This window comes from Callionymus lyra, chromosome 11, assembly GCF_982586985.1.
Source record: "Callionymus lyra chromosome 11, fCalLyr1.hap1.1, whole genome shotgun sequence".
NCBI lineage: Eukaryota > Metazoa > Chordata > Actinopteri > Syngnathiformes > Callionymidae > Callionymus > Callionymus lyra.
Genome location: NC_141828.1, coordinates 16,036,335 through 16,062,820, shown reverse-complemented (window position 1 = coordinate 16,062,820; position 26,486 = coordinate 16,036,335). Strand labels below are relative to the sequence as shown.

The following is a 26,486-nucleotide window of genomic DNA, read 5'->3' as shown; positions in this document are numbered from 1 at the left end:
CTTAGATATTCTGATGAATGACTCATAGTGACTTTTTGTTCCACTTCCGTACTAATAGTGACAGAGGTTTATTTATCTTTTCAACCTCGGTGCAGAACAAAGACTCTCCCATCAAGTATAAAATGTTTATTCATGTACACAATATCCAGCTGCAGCCAGGTACCATACACGTTTAAGATCATCATCCATTTCTATCGTTGATTTGCAAAGTAAAAAAAAGAAAATCCATCATTTCCCCATTATTTCCATACGGGAAAGCAGCACTTGAGTATATTTTAATATTAAAAAATATTGTATTTTTTGATAATCGGCGGTTACACAATTAATGACAACTGTATGACAGTAAATGTTGATCTCATGCATTCAATTTAAATAACAGCGTGTGTTTTAATTCACTTAAATATATTTGACAATGACTGTGATTTAAAATTAAATGTATCATTAAGATGGATATTCTAAAAAAAAAAAAAAAGCCTCATTATGTTTTTAAATTTTTTTAAAGAATATGTTTGAGCTGCTAAATGTCCAATAGTAAAATATTTGTTTAGGACATTTTTCAAGCAGCTATTTTGGCATCATCATCATCATCATCATCATCATCATCATCGTCGTCGCCATCTTGAGGCCAGTGCAGGTCGAGTCACAAGCAAAGATCAGAAGTGTAAAAATCAAACTCTATAAAGTGCTAGTCAACAACGGCTATGTTAAGATTCAATATTCAGTCAAAAATATGTTCGTTATCATGTTATCAGATGAATTTAACACCAACAATAGAAAGTCCCTCAACACCCGTTTTATTTGTTTTGTTTTGTTTGTTTTTCCGTGTACAAGATGGTGGGTCAGAGGTTCTTCCACCATCACTGCGTCATGCAGGTCGACTGCCTCTCCGACTCTGTGTCGATCAGCTTCTTCTCCACCTCCACCTGAAAAATAAAAATACAAAAATAAATAAAATGATGATGCTTTTTCGTTATATTAACCCTCGAAAAGAATAATGAAAAACATCATTTTCGCATCAACTTAAGCCTTTATCTTCCTCATCCCTTTACACCCTCTCACAACGGTCATAAAAACTGAAATTGAATTGCCACCTCATCGACTTTCTTTTGGTTTGACGGCCCCTTAAAATGTAATGGCCCGCCACTGCTCAACTACCACATTCTATTCAATCTCCGGGACATAAACAACAACTTCTTATACGACATGCTTCGGTGGGATGAAATACAAACATGTTTGACATGAAGCCTCGTATCTCCTTCGCCGCCATCGGCGCCCCCTGACAAGCGAACGCAGCCGAGCATCCGTCAGTCATCCGGTGAGATTGAAAAAAATAGGACTGACATAAGACATGTGTATACGGCAACCTAAGGGACCGAACGTGTGAGCCGAATGTGTAGGCGTCACTCAAAACTACGCTACAGTTCTTCAACAACAGGAATCGTGACAGATGAAGGCAGTTATCAAGAACTCCCCCCCCCCCAAAAAAAAGTTTAAAATGGACTTTCTTGACCTATTTAGGACTGGTTTGAAATGAGCCAACTTTCTGAAGGTGATACGGAACTTAAAAAAAAGAAGAAATACCGTATTTTCCAGACTATAAGTCGCAGTTTTTTTCATAGTTTGGCCGGGGGTGTGACTTATACTCTGGAGTGACTTATGTGTGAAATTATTAACACATTATTACCGGTATATCAATTAACATGTTGTTTTCACATAAACCGCAAGAGGGCGCTCTAGTTCTGTGTTGATCATTTCGACGTAGAAGAGGAGTTCTACCTCCAGAGTTGTTTAAAAGTGACACCGAGGATTAGGCTTTCATTGGATTTTAGTTATTTGGAGTTACACGGATGGTTTGGTAAACTACTAAGCATGTTATTTATGCTATAGTTATCTGAACAACTCTTAATATGTTCTGTTAACATAGTAGGCACGTTCTCAGTTGTGTCTTGTAACGTAAGCATATCGTACAATTATTCAGCCTGTTGTTGCCTCTATACTATTTTTATTTTAAATTGCCTTTCAAGATGACATGTCTGTTCTTGGTGTTGGATTTTATCAAATAAATTTCCCCTAAAAATGCGACTTATACTCCAGTGCGACTTATATATATATATATATGTGTTTTTTCCTTATTATTATGCATTTTATGGCTGGTGCGACTTGTACTCCAGTGCGACTTATATATATATACTGTATATATATGTTTTTTCATTCTTTATTATGCATTTTATGGCTGGTGCGACTTGTACTCCGGAGCGACTTATAGTCCGGAAAATACGGTAAAACACTTTAATAGATCAACCGTCATTTGACTGTGGTTACAAAATATGTTCTAATATTACATTCAACATGTTTTAGATTTTTTGTCAGCTTGCACTTTGTTCTTTTTATTGCACTTTGTTCTTGTCCTTGTTCTTATGAAACTATTGTCTGTGTTGCTGTGAGCTGGAAAAAACAATTTCCCGAAGGCGATATCCAGAGGTATTTATAAAGTTTATCCATCCATCCATCCATCCATCCACCCATTCATTCATCCATTCATCCATCCATCCATCCAACCATCCATCCATCCATCCATCTATTCATCCATCGTTCCATTCATCCATCTAATTCCTGCTCATTGTGTTTTTGCTGTATATGAAGAGGTAAGTGGGGGTAAACAAAAAAAAAAAGTAGTACCTGACAATGGTATCGTGTCCAACTGGTCACGTGCTTCTGTGGCTGGATGTCGCTCACCGTTCCAAGTGACTTGACTCTGGTCTGCGAGACCACCGCCCCCATGATTTCACACTCCATGGTGACAAAAGGGTACCAGTCGTTTGGGATTTCCTGATCTGATCCCAGCTCCAGCTTACAGGAGAAGGAATGTGGATGATCCACCGCTGCCGGGGGGGAAAAAGAACAAACGCCATTTGTGTCACGAAGAGCAAGAAAAACAGTTTTTTCGATTCTTTACCTGTGTTTTTGGCCGGGAGTCTGTCGATCCTCCACACGACCGCCGAGAAGACGTTCTCGTACTTGACCGTGCCGATGGAGACCTGCATCACGGGCTGGGAATCCGCGGCACTGACGGAGCCCAGGCAGGCGTTCCTGTTCATGCGAGACTTCAGGGACCTCTGCCGCAGCAGGGCCACGGTCTGGGTCACTTTGACCCAGTCGCCGGGCACCGGCACCTGGACCACCACGTTCTCGCAGAGCGGGTGCGAGTCCGACGACGACCGCGCGGCGGAGAGGAAGGCCGGCGACATGTTCAGGAAGGCCTGCAGCTCCACGTAGGCTCCCTGGACCGTGACGACGGCTTTGATGGTTATGGGGATATCCGTGCGCCCCAAAAACATAGTCTTGTACCGGAGCAGCTCGACCCGACACGAATCCGGAGGATAGAACTTGAGCAGCCGACATCTCTCGTACTCCGTGTCGAGGATGCATTTGTGCAAATGGTGGTCGGTTATCTCCATCCAGACTTCGTCCTCCTCGGAACCGTAGTTGGAGTTGGACCGCAGCAGCCCGAGTTCGTTCAGAGCCAGGAAACACTCGCCCAGTCCGTTCAGGAACGCCAAACAGTGGATTTGAGTGAAGGCCGTTCGCTCCAGGACCTCCCCGAACTTATCCAGTTGCACCCACATGTGGTCGGTGATCTGCAGCGACAGCTCCTGCTCCTCGTGGGTCCGCCTGGACTGGTGCGGGATGCTCAGTTTGAAGATCTCTTCTTCTATGGAGGCCACCAGGTCCTCCATGTCGCCGTGCACCGTGGAGCCGAACTTCAGCAGCTGCTCCACCTCCGACTCGTGGCTCACCTCCAGCTTGGGGTGGTACCTCTTCTTCTCCGTGTAGGAGAACTGCTCGATCTTGAGCGTGAGGACCTTGCGGGGCTCGCTGTAGCTCTCCACCTTGAGCTCGGAGAGCCGGCACTGAGGGAAGAGCTGGAACTCCTTGAAGGGCTTCTCCAGGCCCTTCTCGTAGAACATCTGCAGCACCCCTCCCGGCCGGAGGCGGAGGAAGATCGGGCCCCACTGTCGCGATGACATGCGGTTCTTCTTCTCGGGGATCCTGAGCAGCACGGGCCAGCCGTCCCTCTTCTGGCTTCGAAACAACCCCCGGGGTACGTACGGGGACGGGGTGTCGTTCAGCACCTCGCTTTTGCAACTCAGCCTCCGGTCCATTTGCACCTCTTCGGGGCGCGTCTCCGACTGGAGACCTTCCAGTTTGTTGCACACGTAGGAGAAGGTGTTCTGGAATTGATCGCGCGGGGGTTCACCCCCATCTTTGGTCCGGATGAAGAAACGGGGAACGCTTCTGTCGGATTCCGAATCCGACGAGGAGCTGTCGTCGTCGACGTCGTTGTGTTCGGAGCGATCCCAGAACGGGTTGACGTGTCCCGAGTTACCCTGGAATGAAGGGAACGCTTTTGGTCCATCTACTGCTTGGTTTAAGGCTTCGGGTGCCGAGGAGGAGCTGGATGTGCTGGAGAAACTCTGGAACAAGTCACTCTTTTCCCAGGAGTGGAATGGAGAGCCGCTGTTCGGAACCGCTTTCGCAGGAGTGGCGAAGGGCGTCGAATAACTCCCGCTCACGCTCGAGTGGCTTCGAGAGGAATCGGGGGAATTGTGGAAGCTCCACGAAGTGTCCCTGATCGGCGGAGGTGCTAATTTCAGGCCATTAGGACGAGGCACTGATGATTTAACGGACCCCGGTGATTGTAGGGCCTTCTGAGGTGAGGGGAGCGGTGTCGTGCCGCCGTCGTCTTCAAACGTGACCCAGTTGGAGTGATTGGTGGAACACATGGCTGAGGGGGAGCTGGCGAGGAGATCAAAACAACCGTTCCTTTGTTGCGTTAAATGTGCCCCAATTCAGAGGCCGTCCCTGCGTACAAACAAAAAAAAAAAAGGAAGGAGTCACACAGTGGATTTGGAAACTGTCAAAACATTCGGTGGGATACAGCGTCCCCTTGTGGTGAAGCAGCGTAAGTACCAAATACATTTAAAAAAAGGATGAAGGAAGATGCAAAAGGGAAACACATTCTAGCCACAAGCTCACAATTTCAACATCCATCTTCTACTGATGATGCAGCCGCAGCAAAGAGGTCTAGACTTTGCTTCCTTAAGGGCTTCCTACAGAGGTATTCCTACACCAACTGGGCGACATGGTCTCGCCAGTGTCCTGCCCCGGGCCTCTTCCCACTAGTGTAGGTAGGCGTGAGTAGTGGGTTCTCTCTCCATGTGGAGCAGCAACTCTTTTAGTCTCTGTCTCCCGAATGACTGAGCTTCTACTAGAGTGAATATGTTGTCGTTTTTGTGACAAGAAACAAAGGTAGTATTTCATTATGCTTTTCCTCGGGCTTACCATCTTGTAAACTTTATTAAACTGAAGTTTATAAATGAAAATAAGCATGATAGTAAACACGGATTGAATTTATTGTGCTTCTAGGCAAAGATGAAATATTTACGAACCAAAAAGGAACTTGGCAAAGGAGGAATACATCAATAAGACGCCAACATAATTCATCTTTAACGAATACATGCCGGGTTCATTTGAAGTTAAAAAATCAATAAGAAGCATTTTCTGAATAAGTACAGCTGTTGGATCTAATGAAATTATTTCAACTGGTGCAGTTCATTTTGAGACTTATGAGCAGGAGGTGCTTTGACAAATGGACATTCAGAGAACTTGTCAAGGGTCTCGTACGGTTAATACACACAAGAGCATCTGGAAATGGTCTAGTTGTTTTTATTAATAATATTATTGGGTATCGTTAACCCTTGTGTTGTCTCTGGTTCGGGATGAACGACCTCACCTTGACCCAGAGACAACACAAGGTATTACACAAACACATTTGTTTTCAGGCCTCCGGGTCATCTTGACCCAGAGACAACACAAGATATTACACAAAAACATTTGTTTTCGGGCCTTCGGGTCATCTTGACCCAGAGACAACACAAGGTATTACACAAAAACATTTGTTTTCGGGCCTTCGGGTCATCTTTACCTAGAGACAACACAAGGTATTACACAAACACATTTGTTTTCAGGCCTCCGGGTCACCTTGACCCTGAGATTACACAAGGGTTAAAGTTTCATGTTTGATTGAAAAAGGGAGAATGTTTGTTGTCAGAACAACAGATTAACAACCTCAAAACAAACAGGAAGTACACAGCTTTTCAAGGTAAACCAAAAAACACAATTATCAAGTTAAAGTGAATGAAAACATGACCCTGGTCAAACGCTTTCCAAATCCTTCGCCTTTTCTTTTCATCAGTCCAAACCCACTTTCAAATGCCCGACTACAAACGCACAACTACAGCATCCCTTTTATCCTCGCGGCTCCGACTCGCATCTTTATCAATGTGAGGATTTGTCATATCTTCAGACAAGTTCTGGATCAGACTCTGATGAGAGAGGGTTTACAAGAGTAAACAGACATCCTCGGCAGCTCCTCCCTCCTTCTCCATCTCATGGAATTCATCAACTCCGGTTCAGAGAGATTAGCTGTGATGGGGATGAATCCTCCTCGGAGCCAGTGATGGACTCCTCCGCCCCAATTTCAATCAGTGGAAAAAAAAACAAAAAAAAACGAGTGACTGTTGAATCTACAGGGGACAAAAGAATACATTCCACTCCACTCTCGTGGGACTAGCGGCTTTGCACACAGGAAATACCAGGGTGTTCAGTGTAGACACAGCTTCAGTTAATATTATTCTGTCATTGTGACTGCATCAAATATCGTGCAGACACACTCAAACCCAAAGCTTGGGTGGATTTCACTTCACCAATATATAGTTTTTTAAATTTGTTTGTTCTATTTGATTAAATTGTTCTATTTTTATCTTTTGATTTATGCTAATATCAGCGTTAATAACGGAGAATAGCATAAAACCCTTGAGGGTAAATAATTGAATTTTCATTTAAGTATTTTCGCATTTAAAGACATTAACTGTTAAACGTGTATTGTTAATAAGAATCCCTTATTAGTCCCGCGAGGGGAAATTCAACCATTCACACATACTTAATAATAACACATAATATATACTCTATCAGTATTTCATTCAATATGCGTTTTCCTTGTATACCATTTGAGTCAAAGAATTATTAATCGGCCAAATTCACAGTTTTTATTTGTTCAGGCTTTTCCTTGATTTTCTGGAACTCCTGTTGTGTTATTAGTTTTATCTTGATCTTAAAAGTCTTTTAAAAGTATATACTTTATTGAATATTGTTTTGATTGTTTAAGCGCTTTCTGACCCTGGTCTGGAAAAGCGCTATATAAATAAAAATGAATTACTTACTTACTTACTTACAGTAACATCCCTACTTAAGTCCTCCGAACACAAGGGGGCAGTAGTCAGCAGCATCGGATGTGCACATATGGGGATAATAGAAGAGAAAAATGTTCTTGTTGACCAGATTTTGGCTTATTTAACATACAGTAAGGCCTTGAGAATTTGTATTTTTTATTTTTGAAAAGGGTTCAAAAACTTAACCATCTCACTGGCAGCCTTGGATTATAAAGTTTATCCCAAGCTGGAAATCCCATTAAGAGTTTCAAATTCAAAGGAAAAATTGTTGATTTATTTGCTTTCGGCGTTTAATTTAAGAAGAAAGCGTGACACAAATGTTGCACTTCATGCTCAAGAATTTCATTCACTAATTACACTTGGAATTACACGCGAGTAGAACCATTTGGGTCGAATTAAACTGAATCATTACTACGCGCCACGGGTCTTATACGACCTGCTGTGTGGCACCATGCAGGTCTTTAAACAAGCACTTCAGCAGCTCCTGCAGCTTTAAGAAGATGAGATTAATAACGGATTTTATTTCCATTTATACTGTTTTTTTGGTAGGAAAAGATTCAAAAGAAACTTCAAATAAACAATAGGTTATGATAAGAAAGTCATTGAATAAATCTAGAAATTCAAAAGATTTTCAAACTGTACTTATTAGCGGAAACAATATGGAAGATAATTCAGTTTTAAGTTGCTAAGCGGGAACATTTTTTGGAAAATTTCTTAGGAAATTACAGAATAATTGGTGCTTTATAGAAGAAACAAATACACTTTCAATTCTTAAAAAATAATTGATTTGGGGTTGGGTTACATAATATCGATACCGCAATTGTTAGCGACAAAATGTAAAATTAAAAAGATTCAATTTGTTATTTAAAATCAACATATCTATTATTATATTCACTGCGTTTGTTCATTTTTGTGTTATAATTAAACTTCTGGCCGATAGATGGCAGCAGTCAATACATCCTACACAGCTAAAGGAACAATAAAATATTGCAAGATCCCGGACTAAGGACGAGAGCATACAATCGACTCCACCAGCTTGTTTTTAAATATTTTGGTTGGACAACAAATGCAGTTACGACTTTGTCAAGAGTCATGTGGTCTGTAACTTCTGCAACACTAGAGTCATGTACTTGGACAGTACTAAAAATACATAGTTAGTACAGCATCGCAATATAACGCACTATATCGTATCATTGCCCCTGTATTGTGATATATATCATAATGCTTAATTCTTACCAATACACACCCATATTATATAGATTAATCTGTGCAGTCTCAGTAAAATATAGCCAAAAATGTCTTGGTAAGCCTTTGGATAAAGGCAAAGAAAAAAAGAAAGAAAGAAAAACAAGGAACCTAGAGCTGAAATGAACTCTACAACCTTCTTCTGACCAATCAAAACAGGAAATTAAAAACATGCGATGTCTCCAATCGGAAGACATAAATTCCTGTTTTGATTTATGGAAAAATGTGTCCGAATATCCTCACGAGAAAGAATAAATATTGTGTATTTATTTGTGTTTGTAGTTCAATTCACTGACCACAGAAACAAGCCACTGTGTAGTTGACTGGGTCACTGACCCATTTACAGCTCATTGATCAATCGGAACAAATGAGACACACAAAAAATAAATTGGACTTTTTAATTTGAACGCTAGATTTGACAGATTGAATGAACCTCTCTCAAATTTAAGTTAGGTTACACTGCATTTTTGTACTCACTTTAAAACTCTGCTTTATGTATCCAGATATGTGTGAATGCTAAGTAATGAAAAAAAACATTTGGTTCTTGTCTCTGCATTGTTTATTACTGTAGAGGAGCCCAGACCAAAATAAAATTGGTTAATATTTAATGATAATATACCTTTAATAAAAAAAACAACCCGCTAAAATATCATGTCATGTCACAACATTTAATTGGAAGTGGGTTTTATTGAGGGGGTTGGTTTCAAATGTAATGTAAAGTGAAGATATTTTCTAGTGCTTGGATTAAATGCTGAGGTTAACACATCATAACAATGTGTATATTTTAACAATTTGTGTGTAAATTCTGTAAAATTGAAAATAAATTATTACCCTACAAATTGAGAGCATAGTAAGTAAGTAAGTAAGTAAGTAATTTTTATTTGTATAGCGCTTTTCCAGACCAGGGTCACAAAGCGCTTAAACAATCAAACAATCAATAAAGTATATACTTTAAAGGGCAAAATAAAACTGATAACACAATAGGAGTTCCAGAAAATCGAGGAAAAGTGTCTTTCACATGGTTGTAAAATAAACAAATAAATATAATAATAAATATATATATTATACAGGAAGAGAGGAAGTATTTTATGTTTCGTGTCCTATAATTACACCAGTTGCTTGTTTTGCTGTTTTGGTTCCACATCTACATTAGTCAGCATCACATCAGTGTGGTTAAAAAAAAAAATAGTCTGGACACGCCACTTAAAAACACACAACAAACAATAAAACACGCTTGAATCTATTCTCATATTAGTATGTTTTAAATCTCACAATAATCTATTTAAACTTTGAAGAGTATTTAGTTGCCATTTTAATGGCAATACTGTACACTCGTATAAACGATTTAAAAGTGATCAATAAACTACATAGAGTTGAAAAATGTACAAAACAAACAAAGTAAAGTGTGAGATTTAACTTCAATGTTGACCTTTTTGTTGTGAGTCTGGATCTATTTGACGCGGAAGGGTCCACACAAGCCGGCACAACAACACCCACTCACTCGACTCTCTCTCTCGGAAGAAAACAACAGAAACACGCTGTCAGTCCGGGGCTCGATCTCGGCCACGTCCCGGGACAAGAGGCCCCCAGACTCCCGGTTCTCAGACCAAACAACATGTTGACAATAAAGAAAACTTTTCAAAATTTCATTTTGTTTTCGTTAAAAACATGCGCGACCCTCGCAGAGAGAAGTTCAGGAACAGTTTTTCCTGAAGGTTTTTTTTTTCACTCCATACGAGGTCGCGGGACAACAAACACGGAAAAACTTTATGGGGAAATTAAAATAACTTACGGGGGTCAAATGTTCCTTTAGGGTCTCAGGTCATGACGTCTGAGTGACTGGGGTTGGTGTCGACCTCGTCCTCGCAAAATGGCAGAGTGAGAATCCAGAGTTTTTTACCGCAAGTGCTTCCTCTCCGACTGTCCTGCAACGCGGCCCCGTAGGAATGAACGGCGCCGTGCTGCGTTCAAGGGAGTGGGAAATTTCCATTATGATAAAAAAAAAAATAGAACGTTTTTTTTTAAATCAAACCAATGGTAATACATAACAAATTAAAGTATATATTTTTTATACTAAAGTATCTTAGATTGACAATAAAAAATGTTTTTACAGTAAAAAAAAAATATATATATGTATAATAATCTGTAGCAACAATCCACCATAAAACGTCAGCAACATAATGAAAATATTATTGAAATAATAAGAGAAAAAGCTACATTTTAAAATATATGCTATGCGATATGATTTAATCTTTATCAAGCCTTTTTTCTTCTTTTTGTTTTGTTTTAGATTAATATTATGAGGCTTAAAATTTTTCGTTTTAATCCTGCGCTATTATATGATAAAGGTATTACTATTGTACTCTTGGCTTTTTGTATTTCTTTTAGATGGATTTAAATAGTAAATGGTAGTGAAACACAACTTTTAAATGAAAAAATAAAAGATGTAGTAGAGTAGAAAAGAAGGTAGAGGGGAAAAAAAAGTGAGATGCATGTCAATGAAACAAAAAAACTCGAATTTTGGAAAAATTTTTTTCCATTAAATTGCCTATGAATTTGTAAAGTTCTAATGAACTTCTTAGAAAACAAAGCAATGACCTCAACTGTATCTCAAGTTTGAGTTCATTCAGTTCAATCCATCTCACTTATTTTCGCATGTTTGGGTTCAAGAGGCTGGTTTTGTCCACACAACGTTTTAGTGTTTGCTCTTTACCTTCCTGTATGTTTTACTACAACTGTACGCTTGATGAGAGCAAACTGATGCGTTACAGTTGCACATTTATTCTAAAACTATTTGCCTTTTATCCACCAGGTCGAGTCACAACAAGGGAGACAGAATGTTGTGCACACTAAACTTTAATGGGGCAGCCATGACTAACAATTCAGGTGGAATGTTGTGTTTCAATAGTAAATAATTTCACGGAAAAATGTATATAAAACAAAATCAGTTATTAAAAATAAACATGTCTGCCCTGTGGTCTCCTCCTAGTTCTGTGCACATTCTTAGCAAATAGGATTAAAGAACATTTAGGTAATTATTTTATATAATCATGATCATTTCATCTCTTTTAACATCAAGCCACTTTTTTCAATTGAAGAGCCGTTTTGGAAAAACTCATCTTAGTATGAAGCATCTTGATTTGAAAGGAATGCATCAAAACGACTTCAAAACAGATTCACATTTACTTGAATACTTGTACTAGAGTAACTCACAGACAGCAGTGTCTCACAGAACGTTTAGCTTTTCTTTTTTTTTGTAATAAAAGGACAAATGAAACATTACATAGATGAATCATTTTCATTTCTCAAGCTCCGACACGTCCAGGTTTCTCCCGAGTGAATCTTTTGTGAAGCCCCAAAGGACTGAAAAAACACTTTCAGGATGAGGAATGAATTCAAGTGTCTTTAGTTAGTTGAGGATTATAAGGCCTTCTCTGCCGTGATTCTGACGTGCAAGTCATCGAAGGGACATCGTAGTAGGTCATTTAAAATCTCTTAAACTTTAGTGTAAACAATTACATGTTCATAGTTTGAGTCGCACAGTATGACGCTCGGACATCCGAGCTTTCATCGAATAAGCGGGAAAAGAATGTCTTCACACACACACACACACAAGTCAAGCAGAAAAGTCCACACACTGACAAACAGCGTTTGGTCTTCTCTTTAACATCATTATCTCAAAGACTTGTTTGCTCGGTCTGTCCGTCGGGGTGAGGTTGTTCTCTCCCATCCTGTTTCGAGCCACAAGGTCAGGCAGCAGCTTCCGGTTCTGACCAAGTGTCAAAAACGGGTGCAGTGACATCAGAGACGGCAGGAAGAGGGTCCTCTGTCAAAAAACGGCCGAGCTCTTGAACGGCTCGTTTTTCTTGTCGTTTCCCAGCGAAGATATCTGCAGCTCATGCTGATGCCTTTTTTTTCTTCTTTTTTTTTCTTTTTTAAAGGCATGGTGTGACCGGTACCAGATACCGGAGAGCTCCATAGCCTGGGTCCTGATGTGGAGCACATTTTTGCGGGGGGGGTTTACCGACCTTTGTTCTTTTTGGCATTTCCCTGAAGAAACACAAAGTGAGACAATCTTGAAATGTGAATTTAAACGGTTCCACCACTCAAAGGTTTTTACTAAGATAGAAAATTGAAACACCATCTGAAAGCAGAGACTCTGAGCCAGGGTCACTACTAGTTATGTGTTGATGAGGCCTCATGAAAGAGCTTTGTCATGATACAGTGTGTTCATTTTTAAAGACCACTAGATGGCACTCTCTACTTTTTAATGTTTGACTCCGATCTACTAATTCAACGAAACCTGCCATCATTTTCATACAGTCCAATGTAGCTCTAGTGATGAGTTCACTTCATTGTACCTTGTAGTACGTAAGTAAGTAAGTAAGCAATGGTTATTTGTAAAGCGCCTTTTTTGACCAGGGTCACGAAGCACTTGAACAATCAAAAACGATACACAGTTAAAATATAAACTATAATGGGCCAAGACAAACACTTGGATTAAAAGCTCCAGATCTTGTTGTGACAACATTTTCCTAAATTTAGAGATTTTTCTCAGTTGAAGGAAACAGTTTCTGGTCAGTTTTGTGCAGTGTTGAACAAGAGACATGTCTTTGTCAAAAACAACACCCAGGTTTCTCAGGCTCAGTTTGACAGACTGACCTAAGTCAAGTACTGACTCAACCCTGGAACCTTATCATCAGGAGCAATCACCAGAGTTTCAGTTGTGTCCACATTTAGCTGCAAAGTGTTTTCACTCATTGTTTGATTTCTAGCAAATAATTGACTAAGCTGTTCAGCCTCTGGGGCTCAGTTGGATCAAAGGAGCAGTAGAGCTGGATGTCAACGGCAGAAATGTTGTGAGAAACATCAGGAAATCTCTGAATGATTTTATCCAGGGGAATCAAGTACAACAAAAATATTGTAGGCTTAAGTTATCATAAACATTGTACTCCATCAAATGGCAAATAAAATGGTTCAAAGTTTACTATGTCACTTTCATAAGATTTTTTTTTTTTAGATCAGTAGCTTTTCCCCATTTAAACTGTTAAATAACTACTATATATTAAAATGTAACTACTCGTAAAGCAGATGTTCTTAATATAATTCAAGTTGTTAAGCATTCAGGATACAATTGTATCTCATTCTGTTAACAGTAAGAAAATCCTTCAACGTTGTGTTGCACTGTGTGGTCCTGTATTATGTTCGTCTATTATTACACAACAACAAAGAAAGATGTCTTCTAGGTCATACATTATCATTATATCAAGGTCCAGATGTGGCCCACAGGCCTGCACTGACCCCCATAAAAACCTGTTTTTTCATAATATTTTCATTGAACAAAAGGTCCACAATGTAAACATACATAAAACAGGTTGGTTGGATATTTTACTTATATTAAAATCATTAAAATAATCACTTCAAAATGGGACTTGACGGTTACTATTAATCTCAAATGGTACCGAGTTGTTGGACGACAACTATAGGCAGCACTAATGAGATTATACTCGAAAAAGATATAATCTCTTAATCTGGTCCTGCTTCTGTCCCGTGATCTTTCCCCGGCTAGAACATGTCTGGAAAACCTTAAGGGAGAAATATATTTTATCTAAAGGCTGCTGGTAGGTTTTTCACCTACAACTTGCCCTGGATTTGACTAGGAGTTGATTTCCTTTTTCCATTTCTAAGAGGGCAACAATGGACCAGAGGTCATATTGTGTCGTATCATCACATCTTGGGCTCAACTTTGGCTCCAGGGCTGTGGCTCATCCACCCCCCTCTTCCTGGCTTTTATGGACATTCAAGTGCCTGTGGCTCTTACTTGAGGTATTTTCTTTGTGTGATGAAACTTCAATAACGTGACGACGAACAGGAAAAAAAAAAAGAGTGATTTACAGCCAAGTTGAGCGAATGGAACCAGGAAGAAAAAAAAAAAAAAAAAGACTCCTTGTGTTGCAGTTCAAGTGCTGTGTCTTCAAATTCAGTTTGAAAAACCCAACGACAAGCTGAGGCTTCAAGTCTGACCTTCAAGCACATAATCACAGTTTCGACCTCGCAGACACGTCGCGACCTGCAACTTTTTTTAGCATGAGTCGGCGTTCTCGCTCACAAGCAGGAACATGCACGTTTCGAAAACATACCTCTGAGGGAACATTAATGACTTCGTCAGATGCTGACAGCAGGTGCGTTTTACATCAGGTCGCCCTGCAACTGCTGCCACCGCTGACCCACTAGTCTAGTGTGCGTCAGTTCAAATCCGGACAATGTTACGGCTCATGTTCCCCCTGAAACTTCTACAATCAGCCTCTTCATTATATAAAGAAAACTGTTAAAACTACAAAGACAAAATAGAGCTCAGGTAAGCTCTTAAATGTAACATACTAACCTATCAATTACATCTCATTACTCGCTTAAGACATGGGTGTGCAGTGCAAGAGAAAAACTGACCAAGAACCAGTTCCAGACATGAACACACAAAGCAGTGTATATTCGCGACACACCTTCAGCAGTCAGAATTCCATCTGGACGGGGATCTACGTACCTTATTGCTCAGCTTGAGTGTGTCGATCTCCTCTCGCTGTTTGCTCAGCGTTTCGTTCATACTGCACAGGTGGTCACTCATCATGCTAAGCTGGTCCTCGTAGCTCCGTTTGGTCGTAGTCAGCTCATCCTGCACAGAACGAGGCGGTGAAAAGGTAAACGGGTGTTGGCAATATTTGTAGCAGCAGCACAAATGCAGCCAAGACTGGAAGATTGATAGGTTCATCCAGTACTGTTGATCATGAGTAGTAAGTAGTACAAGTTATTTTTTCGGGGGAACCCGTGTGAAATAAGTAGATGTGTTAACTTTGAATTACGTATTTATGTTGTTTTTTTATGTTTTGTAAGTATTTTTTTATTTTCTTTGGAATTTATTTATTGTGTTTTTATTTGATTGTTATACATGTATTTATGGATGTGTTGGATTGCATCTGACAATAGAATTAATAAAGCATCTATCCATCTATGTATCTTGTGGGTTAATACGTTTTATTTGTAAATCTTTATTTGCATTTACATTTTTTTTTTCCTCGTAAAAAAAATTAATTATAGAGAGCAACTTTATTATTCATATTTCTTTATCGTTTTATTCTTATTTCGAAAATGACTAAACTAATTCAGTGTTAGTTTAATTATAAGAATTATAAGTGTTACTGGCTTATTCATTGTAACACGTGTTATAATTTCCTTGTTTTTTTAGTTGCCTTTAAGAAACTTTTATATCGTTCTTATTTTTAAATCTTCAGTTTTACTGTTTCACTGTTGTTTTATAATCTCTTTGTATGGTGTCCTTGTATGACTTAAAAGGCGCCTTATAAATAAAATAATTGAATAAAATAATTGAATAAAAATGGAATTTTCGGTGTAAAATTGGACAAGATTTTGTGAAATATGATATGAATATTATCTATCCATCTATATAAAGATCTACAGATATATATTCTGCTCTGTGATACCCATTATAAAGTTTAATTAAAAATAACAAAATAGCATCTTATGATACAGAGAAGCTAAGAGGAAATTGGATACAATTAAGTTAAAGAATCTCTGCTCTGAGATGAAGCATTACTCATCGTCGCTGCCACAATGGGGTCTTGGATAACTGCTTGTCCAGAGGACAACAGGAGCAGCAGGGTGGAGGCAGCAGTCTCTGAAAAAGGCTTTTGTGTTCTATAATGGTGTCTATGGTGGCGAGAAAGACCACGAGAGCAAAGTGAAATTCTATCCTAGAGAATTAGAGACGCTTGTGGAAGAGGTAAACAAGCAATTTGTCAAGCCACAGAGGGCTGCTGCCGGACTGCTTCAGGAAGACGACGCATTATGAAATAAGAAAGTCCTTTATTCGCCCGCTAGCTTCCATTTACAGGAATGTCTTTTTGATTTTCTGAAAAATATTTTGGGTAATCCCTGTGACTTTTCTTCTTTAGCTGCGTCTTAGTTTAGACTTCTATACATTAGAAATACATTTCTATGCACTTTGATTTTTAAGCTACCATTTAAGCTACGTGGTGAAAAAAGGTATCTTATTAAAAAATACCATCTTGTTTGTAGTTGGGATGCCATCTAAGAATATGATTTAATAAGAAGATTAACTGCAGTTCCAGCATAAGAACCTCACAGATGAAATAACCATGACTACAGAAAAGATAGAAAAATGTTGGTGCTTAGCTTTTGGGATTGCGACGTAAAAAATACTTCATAAATAAAGTTAAAATTACCTGCAAGCGGGTGATGTTCTGGTTAGCCAGTTTTATATCCTCGATAAGACTCTCTCTGGCTTTTTCGGCGATGCCCAACCTCTTGGCTAAAGCACGGCACTGTGAAGAAAAGAGAAAAGTTGTTCAAGCTTAAATTAATTAAACGTAAAAGGTTCAATCTTTGAGAAGACACATTGTTTTGTGACACCAAGCTAAAAAATGATTTCCTTCATCGACATATATAACTTCAGAAATCCTTCATGTCATCAAAAAAAACACATGAGGTCATCACCTCTGAGTGAAAGTGAACAGCTTTGCTGTCAGAAATCTGCAGCTGGGTGGTGAGCTCGCCTACTCTCGCCATGTAGTGCGTCTTTATCAGCTGCTCCCTGGACTCCTCGTCACCCACCTGCAGACAAGACCCCCCGTTACTTAACAATATGTGAAGCAAATGGAAGGGAGAGAAAAACAACAACAACAACTCACATCTTCACCCGTCGGTATAGCACACAACATCCCAACCTTCGAGACAAAGAAAAACTTGAAATATCTTCAGAGAACTTTTAAAACACAACATGTCTATAACATATTTACTATATTCACCCAAATCAGCATTTGAACCACACATGAAAACATGCTGAAAACTTCATATGACGCTCAAAACATTTGGCAAACGTACCAGGCTAGTGCACATCACACTCTCTTTGCCTGAAACTTTCTCCACTGCCTCCTCCATTTCCACATTCTGGGCCATTGTGCTGGCTCCTGCAACCGGCTGTGGGTTTGGACTTCCACCCTGGGCTGCGGCAAGCTGCGCTTCCAGGTCTGTAATGCGCTGGCTCTCCTTTTCCAGGCGCACCTTCCCCAGCTGAGCTTCCAGGAGCCAGTGCTCCTTTTCCTGCTCAAGACGGGAAATCTTCTCCAGGCTTTGTTGCACCTGCATGAGACCAAAAACGCAGAAAATCAAAGTCTTGTTGTTATTTAAGAGTGTGATCAGTGTATTTGGTTATGTGCCACACAGGCCTCAAAGTTCAGGACAGAACATGTACTGCCTCACTGGTCAAACATCTCAGCAAGTCACACCCAGTCCCCACAGAAAACTAATAAGACTGAAAATGTGGGAGTTTTCTTAAGACCATTTCGACTAAATAATACACAGCAAAAATACAAAACACATCCCTAACAAGACAATAACAGCAAACATACTTAGAAAAGGTCATATAATTTTAGGTAAAGGTAATTTTTGATGATTTATAAATTGTTAATAATTATAACAACACTTAAAGTGATACTTCACCACACATTTTTCCCTCATGACTACTAAGGGTTGGTATGTAATGTATATTCATTTCAACGTAGTGAATGGAGCTCAGTTTTTGTCATCTTGATTTTCATCCAAAGACTTATTTAAGTTTTTCTCTGAACAATTCCTTTTGTCGAAGCTTCATTACAAGATGGACGTTACAGACGATAAACATGGAAGTACTTGGATGTTTTAAAGTGTCTTTTTTGACAAAGATGAAGACAAAGACAACTGAGCTCTAGTCGCTACGTTTAAATGAACTTACATTTTTTAACTCTAAAAAGGAACAAATTACTCTGAAAATAATCCCAACTCTTAGTCGACAGGAGGGTGAGTAGAAAACGAGGGAATTTTGGGTGAACCATCACTTTAAGAAACATTGCAAGAAAAAACAAAATGCAAAGATCATAACGATAATAAGAATAACATCAATAATGACAATAACAGACATACTAAAGACAACAAAGAAAATTGGAGTTAGGTGATAATTAACAAAATTAACACAAAGACATCAACAATATGCGATATGTGCTGTTTCCTCTTGTCATTTTTCGTCTGTACAATTTTGCAGGATTTAATTAGAGATCATCTTCAACATGCAACTAAATTTGACAACTGTATGATGGTTTATGGCATTTATATTGTAATTTTGCTTAATCTAAAGTGGCCTCATATTGTGGCGCTCAAAGTTTTGCCAATACAGCCCCAAGGACAAACTAGTCCAGGCAATTATGTTAAAGGTTAAAGCATTTAATAATTCATTTAAAAAATATGTTGCATGTCAGAACAGTCCAATTCTTAATTGCTATTCTAGCGAAGAGAAAGATGTCATGTGAAGGAAAAGATTTACCTGCTGTGTGAGGCCTTCTCTACTCTCCGTTGAGCTTGTAAGAACCCGACGGTTCGCTAAAGCTTCTTGGTATGGAACCGATGGTGGCCTTGGCTAAATGAGCAAAAGAAAGAAGGATACTTTGAGAATTTGTTTGTAACTTAATATGATGGTTTACACTACACAGGGCTCAGACACTTGCTTTTGTGATGGCACGGATGTAAGCGGCTGCCCTCTTTTTGTTCGCCAGCATGGTCTCAGCATGCAAAGGGTTGAGCGCTACAGCGCCACCTTTTGGACTGTAACCCGACGTCGTAAAAAAGTCCAAGTTGTTGCTGAAGAACGTGGAAATCTGCAAAATAGAACAGGTTTACTCAAACATTGTCTCCTATAATAAGCAGACGATCAAAGCATGGAATTGTTCAAACTTGTAAATGATAATTACACCACGAGCTGTTGCCCACAAGACTGTATAAGCATGAGCAGACAACAGTCCACTTGACTCACTGAGAGTTTAATTTGTTGCACATGGGAAGCAGCTGCTCAAAACGGTCTTAAAACATCAGTTTTGAACATTCGAGAGCGGCCCACCTGAGTCCTGGAGGTGTTGGCAAACACTTTTTTTAATCCAAATCTTAACACGTTAATTTGTTGCTGTTGACCAGTTATGACAGTTGGCACTTGTGCATGCCCTCTGTTGGTGCTACCTTGCCAGTGCAGCTGTTCAGCGAGCTCAGAGATCCCAGCAGACACTCCGTGGTGGTGGAGAGTTTCTGTGTGACCGTAGGAAGTTCCTGTTCCAAGCCGGCCTTTTGATTATAGTGCTTTGACATCTCTAGAGATCAAGACATCAATATTAATCAGTTATATAGGATTTTACAGTTTAAAAGTGATCAAGAGAAAACAAACTCTCAGGCTTACCGTCAATGGCATCGTGAAGACTGTGCAGGCAACCGGCCAGTTGTGTGAAGACAGTCGAGATGCTGCTTTGTGGCACAGCATTATGCCTGACACCTACAGACAATAAGAAGAGAAATCACAAAAGGTGACCCAAATAACGTCAGGAACAATCATTTATAAATTGTTTAGAACACCTGCATGTGAGCTAAAGCTTACTTGGTAAGGCTAGAAGACTCATGTAGTTCTGTAATTTGTCAAACATTGCCGTTACTCTTTTCATGTCATTTTGTATCTCCTGGTTTTTCACAGCAAGAGCGGCAGTACATAGAGGAGTCCCGCACTCTTCATCCAGGCTGGAGAAGAAAAAAAAAGGGAAATGTCATCAAAACAAACACACGAGATCAGTACGTGTGTCCTATATTAGTTAGCTTTAAGTAGAACAATAAATGATTTAGAATTGAAGGAGGTAAGACTGTTTACAGTATTCATCAAGACTTTTGACTAAATCTTAACCCTTGTGTCATCTCTGTAGGCCTGAAAACAAATGTGTTTGAGGTATCCCATGTGTTGTCTCTGGGTCAAGGTGAACGACCTCCACCACTGCATATGTATTCATGGAAGCCAGGTCGTTCACCTTGACCCAGAGACAACACAAGTGATAAGTTATTGAGCAAATAAGAATTAGCTAAACAACAAAACAAGAGTCATCTCATGAATGTAACATTGTTGTGATAAGGTTATATTTCACCCTGATGATGCCGAATATATATGTTTAATCTGAAGTCACATAAATTGAAAAAACATCAGCCAATCAAATTGATCAGTTCACTTAAGATGATAAAACTGCAATACTTAAAACTTGTTTTTGCAAATGAAACTCATAAACAGAAGTTTGTGGCACTATTGGGGGAAAAAAGCAAGTCATGTTTGCAAGTCATTAATAATGGATATGAAATTGATGATGACGAAAAGCGAATGTATTCCTGCATTATAACAACATTTAAACAGCTTGTTAGAGAATAAAACTATAAAGAAAAACAGCAATGCTAGTGATGCTGAGCTAAGAGGAATGCTATTAATGTGGGTTTATCATCATTCGTCTGATTATTTTCCCATACCCTTTATTTTATATTGTATCAAGAGGAAGTTCTAAGAGGAAGTGCATGGTATCCAGTTCTACTACAGCAAAAAAACAGTTTCCAGAAAGCCTCTGTATGAACTTTTCTCTCTTGATCATCTGACCCTGACCGAACAAGCCGGACCACCGCGCTGACGATGCTTTTATTCTGTTTTTTTCTTGCGAGTTGAAACCCCAAACATGTATATTGTTGCTGAATATGTGTTGACGCCACAGACAGAGAAACAGAAGTGAGAGCACTCTGTGTCTACTAATATTTTAATGGGAAAGCTATGAATTGATTTTTGAGATGGACTTCAGGGATCCAGACCATGGTCACCACCTCTAGTCCTCCCAAGTGTGAAATACAAAGCATGGAGGTGTAGATTCAGGCTGTAGTATGAATTCAACGGTAAGACTTTTACAGCTTGCTCAATATATTTTCCAAAACCATGCACCCTGCCTTTAACCTAAAAATAAACTTTTCTGATGATATTTGACAAACGTCTTACCTTTTCAGCTGGTAGGGAAGGATCTTTTGAAGAAAATCAGTATACAAAGAGAAATTCTCTGTAAATTTCTTCAGCTCCACCACAGTCTCCTGTGAATCCAAAAATACTATTAGTTAACAGAACAACTAAGATTAGTGTGAAAGAGTGCTGACCAGAGCTGTAACTGTGTCTTCTGTGATGCTTTGGTATAGCTGCATAAAGCTGTCCTCCAGGGGGCGCACGTATGACGCATTTTCATGAAGGTACTGAGAGAACTGAAAATAGAAATGCATTCTTGTTTATTTGTAGGCAAAAGAAAATGTTTACCACATTTTTACCTTTTGGTTAAGAGGAGAGATCGGCTCGATGGAGGAGTCGAGGGGATAGATGTGAACTCTCTGCTCGGTGTATGAGTGGAAGTTCAACAGAGCAGCAACCAAGTCCTGAATGAAGCCAAGTGCCTGACCAGCCACGTCACGTGCTTTGAGCTACGGTGAGTGATAAAAAAATACAAAAGAAAACGTTATTTTTTATCTATACTAAATAATTATGATACAGTTAGACGACCTGCATAGTGGACAAGATAGTTTGGAGAAGGAGAAAATAGTTTAAACTCAATCGGAGGACACTTGGAGAGGAGGAAATTACACAAGAACACCAACGCTGTGACACATTGATTTGTTCTTTTCACCCACCTGATGCCGTCGATTGTGTGGTGGCACATTCAGGCTGTTATAATCACTAAATTCTGGAGGAAGCGAGAAAGCAAAGAAAAAGCTTCAGTTACAAATCCAGGAAAAATTACTGGTCATGTGGGTTTAGAGACTATAAGTAGTTGAAATATTTGTAGAGATTAAACAATAAAAAATGGAAGATTTACTCACGTACATTTTTTTTTTAAATGAGTCCCATTTTAAGATAATATGATTCTCAGAGCAAGGTGACATAGTTTTTTGTCCTTTTAATAGGATCAGTTACAGGAAAAACAAACATCCACGAATAGTTCCATGCCTTGTAATAGCTTTAGCATTTGATCCGTCTGTGTGGAAGAGAGCCAAATACTCACTGGTGTCATTGAAAGGCACTTTCTCCTGGATCACACTGCTGCTCTGTTTCAACTGCCTATTGAGCTCAGCCTGGCACCGCCTCAACTGCTGCTGGCTATGAAAGGAAAACAAATAAAAACAACCAATTGGCCTCTCAATTAGGTGTGAACTCATCTTTAAGAAAGGATAAAAAAGAGAGCGCACCTTTCCTCAGTTCGAATTCTGCAGTCTTTCACTTCTCGCTCCAAACTCTGTGCTTTTACCTGCCAGCGGTGAATCGATACGAACACATTAGCAGAAAAAACATTTACCGGTTCTCCATCTGTGCACGTCAGCTCTCACCTCCAAGCGTGCCTTGTCACTCTGCAACTTATCAATTGACCCGGTGAACTTGTTGGTGAGTCCATCCACGACTGACTGATGTTGCTGTGTGTTTGTCTCGAGCTCCTGCAGTCGAGCTTTCATCTCGGCTTCCTGCCTCCGATGAAGTTCGTCTGCTTCATAGAACTAAAAAATTACAGAAATTAACACAAACAGAAAAACTTGGATGCCAACTAATTATTTCATTACATCACTGCAAAGAAAATTTGACCATTAAAAGAAACTAAAGCTATAATATGTTTTTTTAACGTGGAATTTTTCATTATTAAATATATCACAATGTCTTGTTATGCTAGGTTTCCTTGCCAATTTACATCTTTAATTATATGGTAATAAAGTAAAATAACATACAACTAATTCTAGGAAAGGCACCCGATTGATGGGTTTAATTAAAGACCGGAGGAGATTTGTAAGAAAATTTCACAGACAATGTTTTTGTGTATCCTTTATTCACCTTGAAAATGGTACACCACAAGGGTACTTAGCATTTCCAAGATATTAAATAGTTTTAAGATTATTTATATTCTACTTACATTATAAAGCTGGATTACTGATTCTACTTAAATGGTCCCAAAGTGTTTTCTTACACTCCTGCGAATGGCTTAAATCCTTAGCTTTGTCTGTTCAAGGGTTAAAAGAAACTATTATAATTATTTTGTCCATATTTTCTGGACTTGTGGTGTAAAATGTGTCTTGTGAATTGTTTAAAGCCGTTTACATTTGGAAAAAAATTGGGTTACATTTTTAGGTTTTCCTAAAAGCTAAGATTATGCTCACCGTCTTACTGTCATACAGAGAATCACCTTTTTTGGACTTGAAATCTTTATTCTGTGCTTATACTCTACACTCAAAATAAAAGTTACCTTTTATTTATTTATCAGTCACTTTTGTTCATGTATATAAAAATATTTTATACACTTTACATACACATTTGGTTCATTAATACTATTTATATTTAATATTTCATTATTTAGAAAGTCTTAAACTTCCAAGTCTAACTTTATACACATGTAAGTATGTAAACATAACATGTAAAGACATTCATAGCAAAGTATAGAAAGTCCTACTTGGATATGAAGTCGCTCGTTTTCTTCTATCTTCTTCTGTAAATCTTCATCAAAAACATTCTGCGTTTGTCTGACGTGCTGTGATGGAGAGTCCACTTTACTCTACAAGAAGAAAACAAACAAATGATTTTCTGTTTGACTTTAGAGAAACATAAACCAGCAGTTCACTTCAGGTTAAAATACCAAAGATTTTGTTTATTTTGAAATAAAGAAACCATGTATAAGAAGCCCGTTTCCTCATAATCACCTTCTTTTTGCCTTTCGTTTCACTAACAGCAAGCTCCTCCTGAAGAAGTTCCACCCTTTTGGCCAGCTGCTGGTTTCTGAAGCTGAGACTGTCCATCTCCTGCTCCTGTTTCCTCAGACTCTGCTCCCTCTGCTTCAGCTGGTCCTGATGAGCACATTAAAAAATATGAATTCAAATAGTTCAGTGCACAAATTAGTCTGCATCAAGCAAATCATATAATTAATTAATTGTTGTTATTTAGCTTTCAGAAAATTAAGTGTTGTAGGCGTTTCTTTTTTTTTTTACCTGATGACCCATTTTGTGCACCTACATTTGATGCAAATAAGAGGGAAGTGTGTTGTGTTACAATGTTTCCCTTTAAGTTAAAATCATTTTGAGTAACTTAATGAAACTTCAAAATATCCTACATCATGACCCATATTTCAAGCAATCTTTGAATAAATTATAACATGAGTAATTCTATAAAAGACACAATATATGGCTACAAATATGTGTAATTAACATACATATGCTTTTTGGTAGGAAAACCCAAATGTGATCTGTTGTTGAGAAATACTTTACTTTTAGGGAAGTGGAGTTGGCCTGTTCATCTACAACTGCCTTCTTCAGCACTTGATTCTGGGCACGGAGCTGAAAAAAAGTTCATACATTTATCACAACAAGTCATTGACTAGTACGTACAACATAAAAAGAAATACAAAAACAATTGATAAATCTGGCACATAAGCGCTTTATTAGGACATGCTCTCTCTTTTGTATGAGATATGTTTCGACATGTAGCACACAATGTACCATCACTTGTTCACTGTGTGCAACAGCTGCAAAGTCAGCACTTGCTTGACTAACTGGCGTTAAACAGGAAACACTCCCTTTGCTGTCAGCTGACCCACAAGACTTGTAATGTGGAGAAGGACTTACTGACACTTTTATTCAACTTAAACTCTAAACTTAAACTGTAGCAAATTAAAAAGTTACCTTTTATCCTTAAAATTTCTTAGTGACACTTAATAAAGCTTTTTGAATTGACAAGTCATGCGTTTCCATTTTTCTCAAGCGTGTGTGTGTTTGTTTTTGTGCTTATAACTATATGACACAATCACGTTTTATTGTATTTAACTAAAGGGTGTGTCGAGGCAAGACAACAACCACAATACAATACAGGTATATATTTGTCAGGAGCTCTTTTGACATTGAGACATGTGTTGCATTCCAACTTTTCTAATGAACTCAGAATAATAAGTAAATAAACAAGTAAAGTTAATGTTTTTACCTTGGAGTATTCCTGTGCCAGCTTGCTGTATTTACTCTGAAGATCTGACACGTTAGCCATCGTTGTTGTTGTTGTTGTCGAGACAAACCCGAGATGAAAACCAAACTTGTCAGCTGATTCAAACGTTTGTTTGACAGGGTCAGCAGCTACCAGGCTAACGCAGGGTTAGCCAACTATTGTCATGGGTTCTTCACTACCGTCGCCTAACAAACATCGCCCGAGTGGTTCAAACCCGTCGTTACAGTTAATTCCGACATGGCAGCAGATTTGTTTTAAGCTCAGCGCCCTTTACGCCCGCACTGGCTTGCTAGCAAAGCTAAATGCTAACTAGCTTAAAAAGCAAAACAAATGCCGACGACAGGGCGGCGCGTGAAGATGTGTCAGCGCTCTGACAGTCGCTATCAAAGCACGGAGGCCGCGGGAAAACACACGGAAATTGTCAATTTTCTGTCGGCAAAACGAAGCAGCTCCACGAAGCCATTCATTTTATGCGATACTCTGATCCTTCTCGAGCAGGTCTGAGCAGACAGACATGAGCAGCGGAGGTCAGAGTTCAACGGGGCGGTGATGCTGTGAAAGGCGCGCCATCTAGCGGCCGGAGATCTTACTACACAAACATCTAGGTCGAATACAGATGATTTATATATATTTTTAAAGTTTGTGTAAAACCAGAATAACGGGAAAATAGGCAGTGGTTTATTTATTTGGAAACAAATCCATTCGTAGGTTTTCTTAACCGTGTACGTATCATTCCCTTTCAACAACTCTAATTCTACCACCACAAGACATTTCTCTGTCAGAGTGGTTTGTTTAAACCAGGGGTCAGTAACATGTATTAAGCCATTTAGGACCGTTTCCTACCAAGTGAAAAGTCTAATTTAATTTTGACATATCAAAACTGTATGTAAAATATCACTAATTTTACATTTGGATTAAGCTAAAATATATATATATATTGGTGTGCTCGATTTTCCAGAAATAATGGTGTTTGGAAACTTGTTTTTCTTTACACTCCACAAAAATGAAAAAAAACTTTTTTTAAATTGATGAAATTCATAATA

At 38.9% G+C, this 26,486-nt stretch overlaps 2 protein-coding genes across 2 annotated transcripts; both read right to left on the bottom strand.

The window, feature by feature from the left end:
• Nucleotides 1-111: 111 nt before the first annotated feature.
• ston1 (stonin 1) lies at nt 112-10,478 on the bottom strand. Its single transcript, XM_087802411.1, has 4 exons — nt 10,330-10,478; nt 2,957-4,863; nt 2,680-2,882; nt 112-923 (listed from the first exon to the last, which is right to left on the bottom strand). Exons 2-4 carry the CDS (start codon nt 4,782-4,784, stop codon nt 858-860), a joined length of 2,097 nt encoding a protein of 698 aa, XP_087658537.1. The 5' UTR covers nt 4,785-4,863; nt 10,330-10,478; the 3' UTR covers nt 112-857.
• Nucleotides 10,479-11,375: 897 nt separating this feature from the next.
• Nucleotides 11,376-26,024, bottom strand: ppp1r21 (protein phosphatase 1, regulatory subunit 21). The gene is made up of 22 exons (XM_087802455.1): nt 25,426-26,024; nt 24,717-24,785; nt 24,156-24,299; nt 23,909-24,010; nt 22,803-22,967; nt 22,665-22,723; nt 22,481-22,575; nt 22,110-22,162; nt 21,753-21,902; nt 21,588-21,689; nt 21,436-21,524; nt 20,023-20,159; nt 19,828-19,920; nt 19,614-19,741; nt 19,109-19,258; nt 18,928-19,020; nt 17,454-17,711; nt 17,261-17,296; nt 17,067-17,183; nt 16,796-16,894; nt 15,079-15,207; nt 11,376-12,587 (listed from the first exon to the last, which is right to left on the bottom strand). The coding sequence occupies exons 1-22, from the start codon at nt 25,483-25,485 to the stop codon at nt 12,558-12,560; spliced, it is 2,358 nt and encodes a 785-aa protein (XP_087658581.1). The 5' UTR covers nt 25,486-26,024; the 3' UTR covers nt 11,376-12,557.
• Nucleotides 26,025-26,486: the final 462 nt, after the last annotated feature.

Coding starts and splice junctions, on each gene's coding strand:
- ston1 (XM_087802411.1), bottom strand. CDS start 4,784: ATGTGTTCCACCAATCACTCCAACTGGGTCACGTTTGAAGACGACGGC. Junction 2,883..2,956: donor ACTCCCGGCCAAAAACACAG/GTAAAGAATCGA, acceptor CCCCCCCGGCAG/CGGTGGATCATCCACATTCC. Junction 924..2,679: donor GGACACGATACCATTGTCAG/GTACTACTTTTT, acceptor TTTATTTTTCAG/GTGGAGGTGGAGAAGAAGCT.
- ppp1r21 (XM_087802455.1), bottom strand. CDS start 25,485: ATGGCTAACGTGTCAGATCTTCAGAGTAAATACAGCAAGCTGGCACAG. Junction 24,011..24,155: donor AAACGAAAGGCAAAAAGAAG/GTGATTATGAGG, acceptor TTCTTCTTGTAG/AGTAAAGTGGACTCTCCATC. Junction 17,184..17,260: donor CTATACCGACGGGTGAAGAT/GTGAGTTGTTGT, acceptor TCTTGTCTGCAG/GTGGGTGACGAGGAGTCCAG.